This window comes from Pyrus communis, chromosome 7, assembly GCF_963583255.1.
Source record: "Pyrus communis chromosome 7, drPyrComm1.1, whole genome shotgun sequence".
NCBI lineage: Eukaryota > Viridiplantae > Streptophyta > Magnoliopsida > Rosales > Rosaceae > Pyrus > Pyrus communis.
Genome location: NC_084809.1, coordinates 3,914,051 through 3,936,781, shown reverse-complemented (window position 1 = coordinate 3,936,781; position 22,731 = coordinate 3,914,051). Strand labels below are relative to the sequence as shown.

The 22,731-nt window shown below is 38.3% G+C and overlaps 4 protein-coding genes and 1 long non-coding RNA gene across 7 annotated transcripts; 3 read left to right on the top strand and 2 right to left on the bottom strand.

Annotated features, from left to right (window-relative positions):
- The first annotated feature begins 611 nt into the window (after positions 1–611).
- Positions 612–962, top strand: LOC137738898 (uncharacterized). Its single transcript, XR_011069069.1, has 2 exons — positions 612–815; positions 915–962. It is a non-coding gene; the product is annotated as an uncharacterized lncRNA (long non-coding RNA).
- Positions 963–2,314: 1,352 nt separating this feature from the next.
- On the bottom strand, positions 2,315–3,920 carry LOC137738949 (GDSL esterase/lipase 7-like). Its single transcript, XM_068478418.1, has 5 exons — positions 3,662–3,920; positions 3,451–3,575; positions 2,980–3,228; positions 2,616–2,868; positions 2,315–2,529 (listed from the first exon to the last, which is right to left on the bottom strand). The coding sequence occupies exons 1-5, from the start codon at positions 3,918–3,920 to the stop codon at positions 2,315–2,317; spliced, it is 1,101 nt and encodes a 366-aa protein (XP_068334519.1).
- Positions 3,921–7,026: 3,106 nt separating this feature from the next.
- Positions 7,027–10,338, top strand: LOC137738928 (calcium/calmodulin-regulated receptor-like kinase 2). The gene is made up of 8 exons (XM_068478394.1): positions 7,027–7,351; positions 8,037–8,427; positions 8,614–8,767; positions 9,038–9,164; positions 9,378–9,463; positions 9,545–9,616; positions 9,723–9,926; positions 10,015–10,338. Exons 2-8 carry the CDS (start codon positions 8,102–8,104, stop codon positions 10,315–10,317), a joined length of 1,272 nt encoding a protein of 423 aa, XP_068334495.1. The 5' UTR covers positions 7,027–7,351; positions 8,037–8,101; the 3' UTR covers positions 10,318–10,338.
- A 119-nt stretch (positions 10,339–10,457) lies between these two features.
- LOC137738927 (phosphatidylinositol 4-kinase gamma 7-like) lies at positions 10,458–13,634 on the bottom strand. 2 transcript variants are annotated; one of them, XM_068478392.1, is made up of 2 exons: positions 13,431–13,634; positions 10,458–12,865 (listed from the first exon to the last, which is right to left on the bottom strand). In XM_068478392.1, exon 2 carries the CDS (start codon positions 12,619–12,621, stop codon positions 10,705–10,707), a length of 1,917 nt encoding a protein of 638 aa, XP_068334493.1. In that variant the 5' UTR covers positions 12,622–12,865; positions 13,431–13,634; the 3' UTR covers positions 10,458–10,704. The 2 variants fall into 2 exon arrangements, with proteins under 2 accessions (XP_068334493.1, XP_068334494.1); XM_068478393.1 differs by having other exon boundaries at positions 10,458–12,585.
- A 2,386-nt stretch (positions 13,635–16,020) lies between these two features.
- Positions 16,021–21,282, top strand: LOC137739897 (O-fucosyltransferase 27-like). 2 transcript variants are annotated; one of them, XM_068479637.1, is made up of 10 exons: positions 16,021–16,299; positions 16,733–16,817; positions 17,191–17,261; positions 17,353–17,441; positions 17,529–17,772; positions 17,890–18,002; positions 18,126–18,216; positions 18,322–18,450; positions 18,658–19,208; positions 19,327–21,281. In XM_068479637.1, the coding sequence occupies exons 1-10, from the start codon at positions 16,099–16,101 to the stop codon at positions 19,811–19,813; spliced, it is 2,061 nt and encodes a 686-aa protein (XP_068335738.1). In that variant the 5' UTR covers positions 16,021–16,098; the 3' UTR covers positions 19,814–21,281. The 2 variants fall into 2 exon arrangements, with proteins under 2 accessions (XP_068335738.1, XP_068335739.1); XM_068479638.1 differs by lacking the exon at positions 16,021–16,299 and having other exon boundaries at positions 16,769–16,817; positions 17,334–17,441; positions 19,327–21,282.
- The last annotated feature ends 1,449 nt before the right edge of the window (positions 21,283–22,731 follow it).

Sequence of the window (22,731 nt, the reverse complement as noted above, 5' to 3'; positions counted from 1 at the left end):
ATTATTAAAATCATAATATTATCTAGACAAATTATTAATCAATTATCTCAACCTTCTTCCAATCCAATGGCTCAGAATTTTACTCATTCTACGATCTCGATTGCTCAGGCCGATAGTGTAAAATCGGGTTCAAACAATACTAAAATTACACCTGTAGCCTGTAGGGGTTAATGTTAGTGACTCATCTAGCTTCGAGCATGCATGGCAGGAGAGACATGCTCAAAAGTTAGAAACCCTAGTTACTTTCATTAATTTAATATGTATCATCATACGTTTAATAACCTGCCTGCTAAACTCTGCAGGTTCCGTCTAAAATTTACTCGTGAGACTGAGACTGACGGTGAAAGTGAAACCACATTCAAAGTTTTGAAAACCGAAAATGCTGTTTTCTTTTGAATATTTAATTCATTAGATTATTTAGCTTTGCGTTCTTCCCAAGTTCCTGTCTGTGGAGAAAATTTTCATTGTCCCGAGAATATGGTCGAGTACACCAAATCTCGTAATCAAGGTGGTTAGAATTTTTTTTTCATATTTCCAATCACTTTTGTTATACACCTGTTTTCGGCACAATAAAAAATCTCTCATGTCTGTGAGCATATTTATGCAGCCGAGGTACGTACTGAAACCCTATCTTTGACTCGCGGGTCTCTATAAAACCCCCATTAGTCTCTCCAAATTAATTTCCCCTCTTTTTGTTAATCCAACGACTAGTTAAGGAAGAAATAACAAAGATATGCAACAGCTTACAAGCTTCGTAGTCGGGCTTCTTTTTTTTATGCATGCCCTAGGCGAGTTTACCATACATGCTCATCAAGGTAGATAGCTCAATCTTCTCCTATTAGTCCATTAATTTGATTTTGGGATTTCTTATAGATTTGTATCTGAGGGTTCTTATGTATACTCACCTTTTGCAGGTAAGAAAGTGCTTTCAGTTACCGGAAATGGACCATTTGATCAACAGGCACTTGTTATTCACGATCCTTGTAGGGCAATACTATATATTTGCACTCTTTAGACAGCTTATGGCACTAGAGCTTCTTGCACTTTCATGGTGAAGTGCACAAAATGACACTCTTGTAATATTTGCGCAATCGTGACAAGTGCAAGAGGCTCATTGAGGAGTGCAAATAGAGCTTCTCTTGTTTCATGTTCCCTTACCAATTAGTCATTTGTAAGCTAAGCCATATAAGTGTATGTGCAGGAAATAATCGAGCATGGAATTTCAATAGCTGGGTCAAGGATGATGGGGCTTGGAGGAAGAAAAATGGTGGCACACAAAGTGTTTAGGAAGTTAGAGCCTGCAAGAGCAGTTGGGCCGAATGGAGATACCCTTAGTTCTACTACATCAACGAATGCAGGTACAGCCCGTTGTTCTGATGGAAACTATGACTTCGTAGGATAGGGAGATCTATGTGTAAAATTTAAGCTTGGATCGACTATGATAAAAGTAATACTTATACTACTACTGCTTATAAGAATTGAGAAAATCACTGAAAACCAAATGTAATTCAATCTTCGATCAGTTTATGTACCTCTGCCATCTCGTTGTTATCAGATGCGCACTGTACTGAAAATATGTATATGATAGATATATCATGTGGTAGTAAGTTAGTTTGGTTGTATGTATTAATTAGCACTCAAAATTGAAGATATATGCATATTGGAGGGAATTTCTTGCTTTGAAGCTTAAGAAGGTTGCGATACATGTGTTTGTTTGGATGCAAAAATGAAACTTACCATACTGCTTCAATGGTTGATTGAGAAAGATGTTAATCCTTTTTGTTTTCTGATTACAGATAAGGAAAGTGCTTATGCTTGTGAAGAGACTACAAAGTATGATGAAACTGATGATCCTAAGTTGACAGAGGAAACAAGAAGGCTTCTTAAGGCAACAAGAGAGGCATTAAACCTGATGACTAAAGATTATCAGGGAAGAGATCGGCGCCGCAAACCGCCCATAAACAATCATGAGCCACAGCATTGAGACTGACTCGATCTCGAAACCGGCCGGTTTAATTATATAGTGATCGGGCCCCTATAGCTAGCTAGTCTATATATAGAATACTGGTGTGTGCTTCTTTAATTGATTTGTTTTCTTTTCATATAATCACGCTTAGGAGCTATAACAAGTAGTGTTGTGTACATTAAGTTAAATTTGTGTCCTTTTCCTCCTTCATACAATTTAATTTACTGTATTCTTTATGCGCGAACATTTAGTTGCAGTAGTAAATCCATGATTCCATAAACCAAGAGCCTTGAGCAAGCTAGATTGATAAACAATCTTAATCACTAATGAGTACAAATATTAACTTTATTACATTTTCACAAGTTGCTTAATGTTTAAAGGGGTGCAAACGGTTGAGCCATTGAAGCAGCCTGTTGCTATAACTGAGCCTGCATATTCCGTTAGATGATAAGCATCCCAAAAGAAGTGGTTATTTGGTTCGAAGCACGGTGTAAGCAATGGAATGCACCCTGAAGTCCCATTTTCCCAAGTAGTACAGCATGGATTGCTTCCATCCATTAGCCCTACTCGATCGATACATATAAATCAATAAAAGTATATGTTGAATTGTAATGAAATGGGGGAGAACAACTTATGTTTTGAAATTTACCATATTTAACAGGACTTGTAATTGCATCATAGCCAATCCAGTTTGCTCGACCGAGAACAAAGAAAGAACCTTGGAAAGTGGTTGTTAAATTCGCAAGTGTTGCACGAAGCTTGTCATTGAAAATCGAGGCTAGCTCATTTGTACTTTCCACACAGTTTCCACTGTGTTTGTGTGTTTTTGCAATGGATGGAATGCATCCAAGTGGACCAATTTCAAACATGACTACTTTCCTGGCTCCTAAGTTGTATAACCTCTGCGACATTTGCAACAAGAACCAGTTAATTATTATTTGATTATACATGGTTTTATTATACTTTTCAATTAGTACCGAATAAGCAGAGAAAAAGGGATCGGATATTGGTACCTCCATATGATGAGCAATTGTATCCATTAAGAGATGTGCAAATTGTTGAGGAGAGTAGCGTTTGCTTGCATCGAAAACTTCAGGTTCGAGGTAGTTGTTGATGAAATCATTGCTGCCAACAGAAAACAGAAATATAGATTTGGACAAGTACTGCCGAAGAGCAGTTTGATTTTTTATTTGTCCTGGCAAGTCCGACTTCACGGTTCTTCGAAACAAATCCATCTGATCCTTTAGATTCAAACATTTTCCCTGTAAAACAAGAAAAAGAAGATAAAGAAAAAGCTCATATAGCTTGCTTGCCTGCCAAGCATGTTGCCTAGCTGTGATTAATTGGATTTTAATGGTTCTAAAATTAACGATCTTGTTAACAAACGTGATGAAAAAAATAGATGTTAATTAAAGAGCATCCAATTAACTAAACCAACTTCATCTAATAATTAATTAATTTCACTAACTCATGCCTAAACTTACATATTGGCTTCCAGTTTCTGGCAGAATGCCACAAGAGCCAGATGCATAATTCAGGCCTGTAAGCGCTGTCGCCGATCTACGTATGCTCATGTATGGGGGAGGATATGGTAGGCCAAGAAACTCAGCTAAAAGAAAGAGGGAAAGAAAAAGATATTAAAACAGAAAGTTAGAAACCACAGTGCAAAATTAGAGCCAATAAATGAAAAATTACCTATAAAATCTGCTACTGTTCTTCCGTTGGTAAATCTTCCAGTGACTCCCTTAACAAAATTCACCCCATAAGGCAAGTAGTCTGCCTTACAAATAGTTGGTAAAAAGTTATTGTTACCACTGTCAAAAAGTGAATCCCCAAACACATACAGCGCTGGTGCAATTGGCAAACTATGCATCTGCAATGAGTGAAAATGCAAGAACATAATTATGAACGAGAAAATAAGTGACACTGATTTCATTCTCGTATTCTGGAACATTTGCAATGCTTATTTTTCTGCTATAACTCATATATATGTGTGTGTGTGTTTGTGTGTGTACATATCTATATATATGTGTGTGTATGTGTGTTGATGTATTGGTCAGTTCACGTGGAAGATCAATTGGTGTGATCTTTTAGTAAGGTGGGAACTGCAGTTTTGGTACATTTAATGGTAACTGATATGTGATGGTTTGTTTAACTCTCATGGAAAGTGAAGTGAATTGAAGCAAACTTGTGATCGTTGTTTTGAGTTTTCCTTTTTTTTTCTCGGGGTGAAAAGTTGCTTTATGAATTTTGGGGCTCCAAACTCACGTCTCATGTGACCATATATAGCAGCTCCCAAAACTAACTGATGCTGCAAGTTAGGGTTTTGGGTCATCGATTGCGCTTGCTAAGCGTTTTATTATTGATTCAAGTTTGAGTTTCCTTCTCCGCTATTTAGATTAGTAGTAGCTAGAGTATATAAAAGAACAAATTTTAAATGAATAATTCAAACAGTACGATGATCCATCCAATCTTTACTAAAAAAAGATGTGATTAATTGGAACAAGTACGACGAGTGATAATAAAAATTATTGTTGACAATCAGATTTTGAAATTCATATCGAATATGGGAATAAAGTAATGCTAAGAAGACTAAATTTGTAAACTAAATGACGTGTCACCAGTAGGAAATGAGCACGGTTATCAACGCTTAAATAATAATCTAATCATCAGCTTTCATGTCATTTAATTTACAAAATTTTATCTACAAATTTAGTCTCCTAGTATTAATCTTGGGGATAAGGACCAAGAGTCTGACAAGACTACTAATTCAATGAAAGACCCATTAAGCGTAAATTAAGTGCCTTGCTAAGAAACTAAACGAGGACATTGAAGCTATAATAATCCACTTATGTAATATGTACCTTGGCCATATGAAATGATACGGAAATAACATATTTTTAGTCAACTCGTTAATTAATCGACTCATTATTGGATCAACATTAAGAATCTGTTAATGATTCAAATTGTTATCGAATCACACGTTAATAACCCTTTAAGAAAACAGGTATGACACGTAAACGACAAAAATATAACCCGTTTGCTAGGTTTAGACATTAGGCATGAAATTTTTTGGCAAGACACGATCCGTTCAGATAATAAGTTTGACGCGACAGAATCTATTAAGATAATGAATATGACACAAAAACGATATAAATGCGATAAACAATATCCGTTTTCCAGGTCTAATTGGTCCCCAGGAAACTTTCTCACCTATTTCCATTTCAAAAAAGGTAGACAAGTATGGCAATTGGCTAATGGTTAGTGCTTTAGTATAGTGAATTAGGATTAAGATGTGTGCTTTTTTCATAAATTGACAAGCACCCATTGGAAGCAACACAACCACCCAAGACCCAAGCCTACAAACAAGGCTCGAGTAGGGTAGGTCATGTCTTTTATATACCCAATCCTCTTCAATTCTACCTAACCATGCGAAGAATGTTACATTGTTTTAAATCCCCGTACCTCTTTAATAATTGAATGGTTGGGACATAATGGTAATAAATCATGACTACGAGAGCATTTAAATGTGATTAGGAAATGAGTCGTTACATCAGATGTTATTATATAATTAGAGGGATACTTGAGTAAAAAAACCTTCATCTAATTGTATAATGACATATGTTATACAATTCTGTATCCCGAAAAAATTGAAAAATATGTCGATGAATACATGGGTATCCTAGCATTGGTGTCAAGTCAACTAATATTCTTAAAATTGTAATAGTAAGTTCGCATCAATAATTCTCATACAATAAGATGTTATCATAACAATATCTCAAACCAATCACGATTCACACGTCTATACAGAGAGCTCTTAGAGACATTCTCCTTTTTGTGAGGGGGGGGGGTGGTTATCTCCAAATTATAACATCGTGTTAATAATACGCATCAGTAATGGAGGAATTGTTAGTCATTAATAAATGTTCCAACTTTTCTTATTCAAATTAAATAATATTCGTGACACAATGGACCCCACTTAGACCATGTCAAGACGCCCAAAGAAATATGCTTTTGATTGAGCATATTAGTTGACTCAATAATAATAATAATAATATGCATATATTTGTAGCTAAATTAATAATTTTGTAATAATTAAGTACCAGTCTACCATAACATAACCCACTTGCTAATCTAAGTTGGAGAAGCCAAAGGTTGGGGATACACATGAGAACGTGCAAGATAGTTTTCTTTCTAATCATTGACCTTATATAGTAAAAATTGGGGCAAATTTTTGTAGAGAGAGGAAGAGAGTATGATTTGCATTTATACAAAAGATATTAAAGGAGTAGAATTTTGACTATAGAAGTAAATATTATTTACCACTTGGGTTTCAAAGTGCTTTTGAAAAAACTAAATAAGTTATGACTTGTTTGGAAGTGTTTTTAAATGGCTGAAAACGTTTTTGGTTAAATTGTTTTTAGGATCAATCCTTAGTAAATATGCAAGTGAATCCTATAAAAATACTTAAATTGCTTCTTGCAAGAAGCACATAACTAGTGCTTCTTACAGGAAGACCATAATTGGTTTCTTACAGGAATATCATAACTGGTGCTTTTTCATGAAGCACTTGAAGTGCTTTTGTAACCCAAAAATATATTTTCTCTAAAAGTATTTTCAATTGTTTTAAAAACACTTCTAAACGAGCTCTTATCTGACACTGAATATGTTTTCGACTATATTTGGTAAAGAAAAAACTTAACATGGACATCCTAGATCTTAAAGCACTTTCATTAAAAGTTTATGGTAGGTGCGCTTTCAAGAAGCACTTCCACAAAATACAATAACCGAGTGCTAATCGACACAACTAGCTTTAGACAAACTTCGAATTTGCTTTTGAATGTAAGTGCTTTCTGAAAAGCAGTTTTAGACGACCCTATATTTACTTCAGATTAGCCAAAGCTTGCGCTCAAAGCGACAAAACGATCAAACCAAAGAAAAAGAAAACATAAGAATTAAAGGCGGATTACATCTAAAAATTGACGAGGCATTGGCAATTGGTAGTACGGCCGAAAACGACCACAAAGTCTACAACTTTACCGGCTTTGCTTTCTGCACACTATGTTGGGTTTAGTTCAATTTTTCCCCACCCATTTACTCATATTTTCCTTTTAATCGCCCCACCAAACCGGTTTCAAGCAGTTTAAGCCCGTCAAAAACCGCGTCCTTCCTTTATTCCATCAACTCCGAGTCCTACTAGGACGCCTGTTTTTGGCTTTTGCTTTCAGTTTTCTTTCTTTTTCTGCAGTTTTTCTATTTTTCTTCAACTGGGTCACTGCCCTTTGAGTCGTCAACCTTGACCCAGTATCTGCAATAACAGTTCAGAGAATCAGAGTCATAGAAACAAATGGATCAGAATTCGTTACTGGGTTTTCAGCTGGTGAGGTATGTGATTGTTCTTCGTCAACTTTGATGGGTCTGCCTCTGTCAGTCTTGACTTTGTCAATTTCTGCTAATTTGGGCATCTGGGTTGGTTCTGATTTCTGGGTTTGTCCTGGTTTTTTATGATAGAGCATGTAATACAATTGGGGTTGTGGGAATTGGGAAAATTGGTTTTTGGTAGTTAATTTCGATATATATATATATGTATATGTATATGTATATTTTACACACATCTATATGTTATATGTGTGTGTGTGTATGCTGAATTATCGTTTTTTTATGCAAATAAGTTTCTGCCGTTGATCTTCAGCATGCATATGAACAAACAAAGCAGTTAATGGAAAAATAAAAAAGGGATTTATCTTGCAGTGCTTTTTATATCTTTAGTGAAACAAGCAAGATACAATTTTTATGCATAATATTCACGGACATGTTATTTCTCCTGAAAAAGTTGTACAGTTTAAATTTTGGAAATGCGCCAATTCCGTTTTGAATCGGGCAAGGTAAGAAAATAAAGATTTTCGATCACATTGCTTGTGCTCGACTGATTGTACTTGCAGTCATCATCTCAATTTAGAGATGTCTGTGGCATTCAAATTACTGTGTTCTGAACTCAACTTGTCATGTTAGTACAATATTTGAGAACGAATTTGAGTGTTCATTAATGTGTTTGCCGATCCTATGGCAGATAACCTGTGGCATTTATGCCCTGCAAGATGTTCTCATTGCCTGAATTTCAGAAGAGACCAAAGAATGGTTCATCAAACTGATCTTGTTATCATTGGCGTCTCTGTTGGTCTAGCCCTCGGAATTTTGATTGCTGTACTCATATTTTTTGGCATAAGGTGGTATAAAAAGCGTGCTAATCTACAACAATGTGCTAATGAGCGTAGTCTTACCACTCTACCTATACGCACAAATGGCTTAAGTACAACCACTGACTATAGTGCGTCTCTTTCAACTTCCAAAGCTATTCAAGGACCCGAGAACCATCAAAAAAGTTCTCCGCTCTCTTGGTGGAGTCATCACAGCAAAGATCGATTTGCTTCTGCATCAGGCGTACATAGATACTCTTACAAGTATGAATTTCTAAACTCTGCAAGAGCTCGAACCTTTCGAGCTACACAAAAGTTACATACTGCTGTAATGGTTCTTATTTTCCATTTTCTGGAAGCGGTTTCTTTATTAGGTTTATAGTCCCTGTAAGGTATTTGGAATGAGATCCTATGATATGTGGCGTATCTAATGCTTGATACCTTTTTCAGAGATGTACAGAAAGCTACTCAGAATTTCACAACACTTTTGGGACAAGGTTCATTTGGTCCGGTCTATAAAGCAAAAATGCCTGCTGGAGAGGTAGTAGCTGTTAAGGTCCTTGCTTCGAATTCTAAGCAGGGAGAGAAGGAGTTCCAAACAGAGGTAAAGACTCACGAAGTATATTTCGAGTAGGATTTGTGGTGGACAATTTTCCTTCATGCCTGCAGAGCTGATATAAAAATACTCTGACATATATTGTAGAATTCGCAACCATAACGTAACTTTTTGCCCTTTGGTCGAAAATAATACAAGTAGAATTTAAAATTTCAACAATCTGCTAACCTAATTATCGTACTATCTGTGATACTTGTCTTGAGGTTTATATCCCTTGAAGCAGATCGAGTTTTTAATTTTTCGGTGGTCTTATTGCAGGTATCTCTGCTAGGAAGACTGCATCATCGGAATCTAGTGAATCTAGTAGGATATTGTGTAGATAAAGGGCAGCGTATGCTAATCTACGAGTTCATGAGTAACGGAAGCTTATCAAACCTTCTGTACAGTAAGCTCAGAATCTTCTGCATATACATTGAAATAGCATATTAAGTTTGATTGAGGGCTAAATCATACTCAGAGGTTCCGTTCATTGATTTGACCTAGACCTAGAGACATCTTCCAGTCTTTTCTTGTTTCAGTTCCTCAAACCTTAGACTAAAACTTATATCGGGAAGGATTTCGGTTGATTTGAGAATCATCTTGCTCTACGTTCATGTAGGTGAAGAACAACAGGTTTTGAGCTGGGATGAAAGGCTACAAATTGCTCTTGACATTTCACATGGAATTGATTACCTTCATGAAGGGGTATGATATTTAGTGTATCCTCATTTTGTTACCGGACAAGTTCATTCGTTCATCTCATTCATTCTAAGTTTTTTTTAACAGGCGGTCCCACCAGTTATACATCGTGACTTAAAATCTGCAAATATACTGTTAGACGAGTCGTTGAGAGCTAAGGTAATCTGGTATATTTGGATCAACATGCACGGTAGTCAATGGTGAAAGTTATGTTCTTTATGTGCTCATGTCATTCTATCCTTGCCTTCTCCGGTGCATTTAACAGGTTGCTGATTTCGGATTGTCCAAGGAAGAGGTCTATGATGGCCGGAATTCTGGTCTGAAAGGTACCTACGGCTACATAGATCCAGTATACATATCTACAAACCAGTTTACAATGAAGAGCGACATCTACAGTTTCGGAATTATTATATTTGAGCTAATTACAGCCATCCACCCTCACCAGAACTTGATGGAATACATTAATCTCGTGAGTTCCTTGCACTCTGCAAAACAAATTTATTCTTACGGTTACTTTGTTGCCCAACTGTTTTAACTTACTTCCACTTTCCCCCAAGGCTGCTATGGCTCCAGATGGCGTTGATGAAATACTTGATAAGCAACTGGTTGGAGAATGCAACATCGAAGAAGTGAGGATGCTAGCTAGAGTTGCTCACAAATGCTTACATCAATTACCGAGAAAGCGGCCTTCCATAGCAGAAGTGTCACAGGCTATATTGAAGATAAAACAGCGGCGTCTCGCTAAAACAGATACCATGTCTTTTGCAGGTGAAGAGTTTTCAAGGGCTGTAAGCCGAATAGAAGTTCAGCAGGTGGAGCTGAGTAGAATAGCGAGCGTGAACGAAAGAGTAACTGAATGAACAAGAAGAATTTTGTTTCCAGTTTTGAGCTTGCGTCTGTTCATTTTAACGTTGAATATCATACACCAAAACATTGTAGAATTTTCCCGTCTTAGTGATCCATACATATATATATATATATACATCTATATATATATATATATGCTTGAAACAAATTTATTCACTCTCCACACAAAGTCAAGAAGCCAACACAGCCTGAAGGTTAAAAACATCAAGCAAACGAAAAGACAGTTCTCGCCTTCCATTGGCCGACTCTCAAAGGGTAGTTCAGGCTCTTGAAGCAGTTCTTCCCGCGAAAAAACTTCTGAAACAGATAAAATAACACCACCAAGCATCGAACCTTACAAGAACTCTTAACTCGATTTATTTATCTAACAAACTAAGGCCTCAAAACTGGCATGAAGTCCCTAGCCTCTGTCTCTGCCTCTGACCCGCATTCCCTGCTTTGTGATTAGCAAAAGCAGGACGCAGCAACCTCTGGAAATTCTCAAGAAACCGCATCCATTCCTCTTCGTTCATATCCGCTAGCTTCACAAAACTGCTGCTCACAGGCAGCTGCTCATTCACGCTCCTGTTTCCAGATGATATGCCAGCCAAGTAGCCATTCTTCTGCGTTGAACCCAGGTGTCGCCAACTCTTCTCCCCAATGCTGATGTTTCTCAATGATGCTGACAGCTTCGAAACATTTGGAATCTGATCCCGCACCACGTTAACACATTCATCCATCCTCAAAGGTAATTCATTATCTTCGAGCCCTTCAATGTCTTCCTCCGCACTCTCCTCTAGTTTGGTAAGTGTATATCTTCTGTTTCCACCTTTTGGTCCAAAAGGGCAATTCCCTTCACTTTCCATTTTCATTTCCTTACTTGGACTCAAATCCAGCTCCTCCCCACAGTCTAGGTCAAATTGAACCTCCTCCTTGATTGCTTTCTGTTCAGAATAAGATATTTCCTCCTCTAACAGTTTCTTTGCTTTGATGCATATTACCTCAAGTTCGCTCGGCTCCTCCTCATGACCAAGAAACTCCCTACTCATCATCTCACCAATCTCAGAAAGACACAGGCCAAAAGCTGCAGCTCCCTTGAGGAAAATCGTGCAAAGAACCAAGACGCGTAGGCATGCATCTCGAATCATGGGTAGCTCCATTCTAAGCATATCAGAATCCTTCAAAGGATCAAGTTCATCGATATATGCAAGCTCATCATCTGAGAAAGGAATTGATGCCTGAGGCCAGTGTATCCACTCAAAGTATGGATCCTCCAAGCTTTCGGGCAGACAAAGGCCATGATCGATGGGTACAAGCTCCACCTGACCAAACTTCCCAGCATCATCAAGCTTTCTAACCAGAAGGTTCCCAGCATGCCTGTCCGTGTTAAGAGTCCGGATATCTAGGATCCCTATTCTGTGCACAGCAGCAACAGGGAAGCTAGAAAACCCGTGATCACTGGCGTCAAAATCATGAGGAATGAATTGCTGCAATGATGCAATCTTGCTTGCTTGCTTTCCATTTTGATGCATATTACCCTTCACTCCATCATTAACATTAAAAACGGAATGCGTGATTTTCACAAGTGCAGTGGCAGGGACGTTAGCAAAATTTTTGTAGTCAAGAAGGAATGCTGCAACTTCTCTAAATCCTGTCTCCCCAACCCGCACTGAACGTTTGAGACCTGGTTGTCCAAGAGTTTTCCCAACAAAACCTTTCGGGTTGTTTGGAGCATAAGGTTCCTCATCCGTCGGTTTCACAATAGCAATATTTTCACCATCGCAATTTCTAAAATAATATGCACCTCCAAGACCACCGTGAACTGGAACGGGATCAATCTCATTTCTTATTGCCTTCACAATATCCCGAACCAGCTTTTTTGTTCTGGCAAACTGATCCGAGTATCCCAGTACCTCAATTGGACCGCTCCGATCCCTCTGCTGAAGATCCTTCCCGGTAGGTGAAAGACAAGGGGTAGAGGAGCTTCTGTGCAAGAAGTTCTTGGTGAGAAGAAGAGGAGAATCATTTCTAACAATGCTGAGATCATTCTTCAACACCATGTCACCACATACCAATGAACTCTCATCAGTTGGGACATCAAGTGCAAGCCGCAATTTCCTCTTCACCGTGTGTGCATTATCACTCCTATCTAGCTCTATACCCAAAACAGAACCGGCTTCAGTCTGCACAAAAACACGTCTCTTGCCAGAATTTCTTCTCTCAAATTTCTTATCCCCATGGTACTCACCATTAAGAGGTCCTTTGAAGGTTGCAACTGCCATCTGGTTACGTACAGGTTTATGCAATTCAGGAGACATGCAAGGAATCAAAGAAGTGGCAATGGCAAGTTCCAATGCCGGCAGTAGAGGCAGCGGCAGCAGAAGAGAGCTTCTCTCTCAAGCAGACGCCAATCTCAAACGCCGGCACCAATTGACGGAGAATGTTTGCACCGTAAACAATCATAATCAAACCAAGTAGAAGACAACTGCGATTTTCACATTGGAAAAAGCTACATCGAAGAAGCCACCTACTTTTGCAAATTTTTCTACATTGGAGATAATGCTGGCCATTCCAAAAGATCATATTCGTTAAATTATTTCATTAAACAGAAATTTCACAAAAGAAACGAAATTCAAAGATAAACCTTCTTTAAATACATAAAACTATCTCAAAATAATTCAATCATTTGGTGGCCCAATAATACATACATACAAATTACATATAAGGGGAAAACAACGTAACTCTCCTCTCCGAAAATTCAAATCACCAAAAACAGTCTGCATCATGAACTTTCAATCCAAAAATGCAACCCCAAGAATCCAATTTCAATTTCTTGTCCATTCAATTCCCCTATCCAGAAGCTTCTCACTTTTTATTTTATTTTTTTCAATATTTCTCCTCCAAAATCGGTAACTTAGAAATTTCCAGTAATCGTTTAATTTGTATAAGAAAAACTACTTGCAAGTATGAAATTCATAGAAATTGATCATAAAACTTGCAGTACCAACACAAACACAAGATTCAAAGGCTAATCGGGGTTCGAAATTGCAAAATTCGCTAAGTATTTGTGTCTCCTAATGCTGAGCTCAGAAAAAATAAAAATAAAAAGTGAACTTGTGAGACTTACCGGAGACCGCGAGATTGAGAACCGGACGGCGGAGCCTAACCGGAGATCCGCCGCCGCTGAGACCAGAGGGAATCAGAGACCGACGGACGGTGGAGATCGGATACGATCAAATATCGACGGCAGCGATCGATCGGACCTCAAAATCCGTGACAGTTTCGTCCTCTCTCTCACTCTCCCCGGAGTTCTTCTCTACCTCCCTCTCGCGAGAAGCGGAAAGGGGTTTGACGACTAATTGAAGTCGCTTTTTAAAGTACGGGCAGGGACACTATGCGCGCGCTGATTGCGCCACGTGGGGTTGCCTGGTTCGTTTGATGTTGACGTTGATCTGATGTGATTCTCGTGTGTGTGATTACTACGCGCCCTGACGGCCAATCGCAGTGAAGGATGACTGGATGAGAGTTTGCGATTGCCGACGCGTGGCGGTTGTGTTTACAGCGGTGGGTCCCGAGAAAGATCTAGAATCTCAAAATAAAGAAAGATTTTTCAATATGACCGTTACAATAAATAGTACATTACGTGTCGCCATATAAATGATGAGATATGTGTGTTAAAAAGTTAATAACTTAAAAAATAAAATTTTCCACAACTTATATAAAAACATATGATGTACCATTTATATTCCCCTCACAACTAAAAATTTATCCAAAGTAAAACCATTTATTACTTTTTTTTTTAAAAAAAAACTACCATTTATTACTTCTTTGGTTGTGGGTAATTATACATTTCTACAGGTATTTTGTTTGTTTTGAGATTTTTCTCCTTACTTTTTCTCTTCTCCTCACATTTTTGTTTTCTCTCTCTATTTTTTTTATCTTTTTACAAAATGAATCTTGAGCCGTTTAAATAGAAAGGAGAGGAAAAGAAGAATAAAATCTTATCCTTTTAAGTCCCCGAATTCTCAAGCACTATTGTCAAAATCGAGATTCCCGTGTAATGGCATTATCTGCACACTTTCATGCCAGTCCTACTCAAAGATTTTGATGAGTAATCGATTATAGATATTATTATTACATGACGAATAATATAGATACAAAAAACCGTATTTTTTATTGCATTTAAAAATTTCTTCATTTGTCGACATCACTGCATTTTCATCAGTTTCTTCTTCCTCTATTGAAATTTCATAGTCAAGCAAGAATTTCTAACCGCATTTACTTTCCAATGATTCTGCCCCACCCCAAAATAGTTCCTACTCTTCAAACCGCACCTCATCCTTCCACCCAAAAGCTCCTTTCTTTCCTTTTCACAAACACCGTTTGATTTATAATCCACACATATACTCGCACAAATACCAACTATTACAAGAAAATGACTTACATATGATACGAGTACTATGTCACGGTTAACATTTTATGATAAAAAATTATATTATGTTATTTATTTTACATATCTTTAGTTTTATTAACACGAGACGTCACAAAAATGGCGGAGTCGTCTCCTATTAGAACACTTCCAGTGTGGTGGAGGCCCCCTAGGGCTATCAACTATGCTATCCACCCAGTGAATAGTAATTGCCCTTAATAAACAGTTACCGCATTTTGTATCTCCACCCCTACACTGAATAGCCCTGGTAATTGGCAATAAAATATTATTATTTTTTATATGAAAAGCCCCAAAATATTGCAATCCAAACAAATCCTGCAAATTTCAACAACAACTAGTAAGATTTAAATTTAAAAAAAATTAAAAAAATCAACCCATAATCGAAAAACCCACAAGGGTTTAACAAAGATTTAGAGAAAATAACCAAAAACCCATGTACCTTTTTGGTGTCAAATTCATCGAAACAAGTCAAATCATTGGGTTGAATCTCTATCGGAAAAAGCATAGAAGCATAAAGCAGATGGTAGAACAAGTAACAGTTAAAATCCAAAGCTTCGACGGAGCCCCAAACACCACCAAATCAAAGCTAGCCGACATAAGATCTCTCCACGCAACCCCCTCTTTCGCTCTCCTCCGTTCCTCAGAGAAAACCTAAATCCAAAACCTTATGTAAAACTCTGTGAGAAAAGATAGAGAAAGAGCCAAAGCGAAAGAATGATAGCATCCCAACGCCATGTCAATCCATGTCAAATTACCTTTGAGCGCTCGGATCGGCACGAATCCACGGACCTCTCCCTCGGGCCTGCTTAGGCTCGCTCACCAGCACACGTTGAGCTTCATCACTTGGGCATTCAAGCCCTGTTTCTCAGCTTGTCCCTCGGGCTGGAGCTCCTGCTGGAGCTGCTCTTACAAAACCTCCCACAAGCCTCATGACAAAAAGATACAACCTTTACCGCACGTGACTAAACTCCAACTCCATCCCACATTGCTTCCCAATCATACAGCATCACCGATGTATCCAACACTTCTCCATTGCTTTTCCCATTGGGTCCGGAGGTGTTACACACGCGCTATAGTCGAGAGTGGGGTATTACTAGACAGAGATTTATGAAAAACATCAAATATTTAATGTAATAAAATGCCGCGTCTGGTCTCTCTCAGTCAACTCAAACATTCAAGCAACATACGTGCCGCACGTGCCTCCCTTCCCCGTCTCTCTGTGACTTTTCCTTCTGCTCAAACAAAACCCCTTCTCTCTCTCTCTCTCTCTCTCTCTCTCTCTCTCTCCTCTGCTTCTGTAAAATCTGGTTGGAGTTGGAGGTTCCGATCCTGAAGTGGGGTTTCAATGAAAGGGGAGGGGAAGATGGTTCTGAAGTCGAAGATGAAATGGGTTGGACTGGTTGGACTGTTTCTCTCAGCTATCTCTCTCTTTGTGCACTTTCTGCTGGCCAGATTCACAGAAGGGGCTGCTGCTTCAGAGTTCCACTCCTCCATCACAATCTTCCCCAGAAGAGCCATTGGTGAAAGCTTGAATTTTTCCAAGAATGTAAATTTCACTTACCCTCCATCAAAGATCTCATCTTTCTCAAGTTTCATCTGCTCTGCTTAAATGCTCTCTCTCTCCTCTCTCTTTCTCTCTCATGTTTTTGTGGAGCTTGACTCCTGAGTGTGTTTCTGTTTCTGGGTTTTGATAGTTTCGTTGTTTTCTTCTGGGAAAGTCTTGTTCTTGCTCTAAAAGTGGCGATCAGTGTTGCTTTGGTGACATTGATTTTTTGGGGAATTTTTCTTTGGTATTTTGGAAAATTCAGGCAGGATATATAGGAATCGATTTTGTTGGTTTTCTGATATCGCTTTCGTTTGAGTTTGTGAATTTAGTGTGGATCCCTTTTTTTTTGTTTTTATATCAATTATGTTTTTCCGTATCAATTTTGTTGGTTTTCCGAAATCAGCTTCACTTATCCTTCTACTTTGGAGTGCAGAGCCCAATGTATAGAAGGCTATGGGGTCCGGTTCGGCATCTTGAATCTTTGCAACCGAATGCAAATCCCAGAGGACATTATGCCGGTTAGCCTACTTTTCATCTTGCTATAGTGATTTCTGTATTGGTTTAATGCTTTCTGGAGGCTTTTGTTAGACGGTTATTTCGGTTTAAGGATTTTCTCTGCAGAATCAATGTTACCAAAAGGTTGATGATAACGCTTTCTTTCTCCTAAGAAAAAGAAAGTTTACACTCTTACTTTATGTCGGATTGTAGGTTTAACACAACCAGTGGGGTCCTCGGATTAGATTGATCATTGTTATTATAATCGTGATTACTACGGCCCAGGAGGATATGCTTTATGTCTAAAATTTGAATGTTGAAACCTTGAAAGGATGTTTAATTATCTATGTGAACAAACATTGAATCATTCTAAAGTGAAATGTGTTTGTGTCACAGATCCCGGTTCAGACACCAACGGGTTTATCTTTGTCAGGATACAAGGCGGATTTCATGAGATCAGGAATTCGGTAAGGGTGTCATCTGTCATGTATGAATAGCCTTTCATTGTATTCAATTGTCTTATAAGTTTACAGCTGCAGCATTTTATTGATTTTTCAGATATGTGATGTGGTTGTGGTTTCTCGGTTTCTTAATGCAACGTTAGTGATTCCTGAGATCCAATCAACCACGAGCAGCAAGGGCATCAGGTTTGGCTTTTTGGATCGGTTTGGTTTGTTCATGACCTAAAGTTGATGTAGTCGTACTTATTGTTTGCGTCTTATGTTTTTATGTAGCTCTCAGTTTAAGAGTTTTGCCTATCTCTACAACGAGGACCAATTCATGGCAGCCTTGTCAAAAGACGTCAAAGTTGTGAAGACGCTTCCCAAAAATCTCAAGGGGCAAAGGAGAAAAAAGAACATTCCGGTGTTTAAAGTGCCTTACTCTGCTTCTCCGTATTACTATAAGAACCATGTTCTTCCAGTTTTGAAGAAGCATTTAGTAGTTGAACTAGTTGTGTCTGACGGTGGATGCTTGCAGGTAACAGTGTCTGCTCTCTTTATTGCAGTGTACTCATAACTTGGGTTTGTGGAACTGAAAATTGTATTTCTTGGTTTGATGATACAATAATTACTACCTCGTTTGGATGGAATACAGGCTATCCTGCCACCCGATCTTGAAGGATATCAGAGGCTGAGATGTAGGGTTGCTTTTCATGCTCTTAGGTTCCGGCAGGAGGTCCAGGAACTTGCCACCAAAATTTTACAAAGGTCATTTACCAGCCCCCATTCACTCACTCTCTCTCTCTCTCTCTCTCTCTCTCTCTCCAAGTATGTGGTATCTAATTTTTTCTCATCACCAAGGCTTTTAACATATATTTACTATCTCTTTAGATTAAAGGCTCCTGGACAGCCATTCATTGCATTTGACCCTGGAATGACCCGGGAGGCTTTGGCATTTCATGGTTGTGCTGAACTCTTCCAGGTATTTGCTTTGAACCTTTCATGGCATTTGACCCTCGATTGCATGATGAATTAATTTTTGGAACTCTTTCATAGCCTTTAATTTGCATGTGTTTGTCTTCCCAAGGATGTACACACTGAACTCATTCAGCACAAAAGACAATGGATGCTAAAACGTGGAATTGTCAAGGGAAAGCTTTCTGTGAATTCCGCAGAACAGCGCCTTAAAGGTTCTTGCCCACTGATGCCGGAAGAGGTAAGATACGATGTGGCTACAAAACAAAATTAATGATCATAATCAGAACAGCACCCTAACGATGGAGTGAATATTACAAAGTTAGTTCTAATATACACTGCAATTCTATTTAGCACAGAATTATCTCAAGAAAAATATTGTCTACACCCTTTAATAAGAAATGACCTCTTATTGAACCTTTTGTGTATATTCCTTGGATTGCTACAGATTGGTATTATTCTTCGTGCATATGGGTACTTGTGGGACACAATAATATATGTCTCAGGGGGAGAAATCTTTGGTGGCCAAAGGACATTGATCCCGCTTCGTGCAATGTTTGAAAATGTCGTTGATAGGACTTCCCTCAGCATGCCGTGGGAGCTTGGTAGGATGTATGGTCGCGAAACTAACCTTGTTGATCGCAATCCCAGGAGTCCACCAATGATTAAGGAAGAGATGAAAATGGAAGCATGGAAAAATGCAGGCCCACGCCCTCGCCCACTTCCACCACCCCCAGCCAGGCCCAAATCCTATAACATTGAAGGTTGGTGGGGTTGGGTAGCTGAGAGTGATAACGAGCCTGATAGTACAGTTATCGAATTAAGGACCAATGCTCATAAACTTCTGTGGGAAGCAATTGATTATGTGATATGCGTTGAAGCTGATGTGTTTATCCCTGGATTCGATATTGATGGTAAGGGACACCCAAATTTTGCGAGCTTGGTAATGGGACACCGACTCTATCAATCAGCTGAATCAAAGACATATAGACCAGACAGGTACGTACTTTTATCTGGACATAGGTGTGCGAGGAATTGCTACATTCAGTTGCTCCCTTGATGATGACGATTGTCTGTGTTTTCTTAAAAATTCTTTCTTGTGTTTTTCTGAATGCAGAAAAGAAGTCGCCAAGCTTTTACATGAAATTCATGACCATCTATACCATGCAAACCATACTTGGCTGATGTCAGTACGCAAGCATTTGAGGAAGAGATTAGTTGATGGATTAATAGAAGCTTCAGCAAGATCAAAACCGCTGTCTTTTATTTCTCATCCAGTCCCGGAATGTTCTTGCTTAAGGCACGATCCTGCTGGAAAATCAATTAATGCCACGTCATCACCTCATGCTTCAACTCCTAGTCATTCTCAAGTTCTTTCCGCTCTTGGAGTTGTGCACTATTGCCCTGCTTGGATGGAGAATGATTTGACATTGCAGTCAAAAGACAAGGAAAATGAAGAAACTATAGATGAAGACGACTCCACCTCATCGGGATTGTTCTTCCGGAAAAATAATGGAGATCATGATGGTGGTAATGGAGACATAAGCAACAAAGAAGAAACTCAGTTGGAGGATCAAGAAGAGCTTGAGGGTGGAGAACGGTAGTGAGGCCGATTGAGTGGCATCAATTGCCGGCAGTTCTGTACATAAAAAGATAGCTTCATTAGTATGATCCAAGCAAGTTTGGAATCATCTTCGATGCCAGTTTCAAAACGGAATGCAAGCTTCCTAACCGTGGTTAAAGAACAGGAATGACCACGTGTTAATTTGTCCATCTTTGAACCCTTTTAGGTAAAATAAAGTCATTATTTAACCCCACAGCCAATTTTGATGTAAGCTGATATGTTCTCCATGAAAGTATAGCTTTAGATGATCTCTTTCAGGAAACCTCTAATTTTTCCAAAAGATTTTTTACTCTGCTTCAAACTGATACAAGTATTGAAGTATGTCGAGCAGAAGGGTAAATGTCTTTGTCAGTCTTGGGCGATTGAATTAATTCTTTGCATATCTTCGTCATAAAGTGTGCACCACTACCTACCGTACTCATTCGAGATTAAGACAACTCTCACATCAGGTGGAATCAACTTGGGGTCGAGTGAGACTAGAATACATAAGATCATGTTTTTGCGAGAATTTCTCTACTGCTGACGTCATTGGCGTGCTTTGAATGCTCCCACACGAGTTTTTCTCCTTGTTCAAGTATTGGTCAATTTTTTTTTTCTTGGTCAAAGTTGATGTGGGGCCTTAGAAAGATACATAAATGGGTTTTGAAGTTCTGTTGGTTAATCTTTGTTTGCCTCTCAAGAAAATCTTTGGGTTCCTGGAACTTGCCGAGAAATTATGGGAGACATCGGTCACAACTTGAGCTCCAAGAAAAAGAATTTATATATAAAGCAAAGATAGAAGTCCAAGTAGCAGCAACAAAACCAGGAGAAACACAACCCCATCAGTTCCTGCCTTCTTTGTTTGAAAGCCTCCTTTAAAGCCAAGTTAAGATCAAAACCATGAGTAAGAACAAGGCGAGTTGGTTCATGTCCTTGTTGAGGTCGTTTTCCCGTTGCTTCCACAGAGAGATGAAGCTTTCGAGTAGCGGAAGGCCGGAGGATGGACCGGAGGCGGGGAATGTAGCCGCTGCTGCTAAGCACTTCTCAAATAAAGTAACAATTGGCTAGTTTGGACTTGAACTTATGGCATACCAACGGCTCATATCATATGAGTCTCAACTTGTTCCAGACAGCCAAGGAAGAAGGGTACTAAGGATCTCTTTGACTTGAAGCCTATGAGATCTTCTATAAGTTAATTGTAGTGGGAAATGACAACGATACGCTCTTTTTCTCCTCTTACACACCTATTTTCATGTTTGGTTATTGAAGCGAAGAAATTTAATGAAAACTCCTCGCTGGAAACCAAAGTGTCAATTTTGTGCATCAACTAGTGTGGAAGGAGAGGAAAATGGTGTGCGATTATTATTTTCCATTGCTATAATCCAATGGTGGAGGCATTATGTAAGATATGTAATAATTGATGTAAAATATTATATCAAATGATCAACCTTGTATTTATATAAAAACAAACAACATATTGTAAGGAACTTGTAACACAGTTGATTAAGAGAATTTACTTTGGCTCATATACTCAAAAAGTCATTTTTCTACTCCCCTCCCCTACATCACTTGTATCATTAGAAAAAAAAAAGAAAAAAGAAAAAAAAAGCCACATGCTTAACTATGATGACCATCAGAAATCTTGGACAATGTCAAGGTTTTTTTTTTTTTTTTTTGGAAATTTATTGATATAGAAAAAACAAGTTACACCTAGTCTAAAGGGACATAAACTTTACTCCTTATAAAGCAAGAAAAACAAAAATACAAGAAAAGGGGAGGGACGTACACCTAACACCTTAACCCTCTTGAAAAAGAAATACAAGAAAATGGGGGGACATACACTGTACCAATCTTGAAAAAGAAAATACAAGAAAAAGAGGGGTGGATGTAGGAGCGAACCCCTCTAATATAAAACCTAAGAGGTAAAAACTTGCAAGACAAGCTGCAAAACAAAAAATGAAAATCCAAAAGATTAATTAATAATGAAACTCACATATCAAGAAGGGGAGACAAACCTATAGGCCAGCATGTCCAAGAAATTTGATTGCAGAAAATGAAGAATCTCTATAGGAGGAGCGGTACGTCAACCAAGTGAAGACGAGAAAGCCCTAAATTGGCTAATTTGTCCGCAACTGCATTGTACTGATGTGTGTCAATTTCAAGACCATTTATGACAAAAACTCTAATATTAATTAAATTAAGATTAATTGTGAGAATAATCAAGATTAAATGTTTAATTTACTTAATAATTAATTCTTAAAAAAAATAATGATTTAGGAATCGACATAAACAGTAAGAGTCCCACTTAGTATGACGGCAAGTAAGATGTCTTAGGTTCGATTCTCAGCAAAGACGAATTTGAATCATATTAATACTAGTATATTATGAGTTTAAGTCCACCCTATTTTCTTTAGTAAAATATCAAAAACTGAAACGGTAAGAGTCGCGACCTAGGGCTCCAAGGGTCTATGGTTGTTTGTCCTACTATAACCATTGTCGCAAAAACAAAACTCCAAAACGAAAACAAATCAGCACAAAAAGCTCTCAACACCAGACCCTTTTTCCGCTACTTCCAGCTCCGACGGACCTATTTCGGGCACCCATCTTGGCCCTGGACCTCCGCATTTCCACCGCCACCTCTCACCGCGCCCTCCTCCTCGAGCTCCTCAGTACTCTCTCTGTAAAATTGTCTTCATTTTTTTTTTGTTTATTTATTTAATTTTGGGAGAATTTTATGTAATTTAGGCAATAGGAGATGTCAAAAGCTTCATAGGGGCACCACGATATAATCAAATGTGATTAAAATACATAAAACCTTAGGGCTTGTTTGGTATCTTATTTAAATTTTTTTTATAATTTCTCGAAACATTTCTTAAGAATTTTTCTTGAAAACAATTTTCTTTAAGACTCAAAAACTTG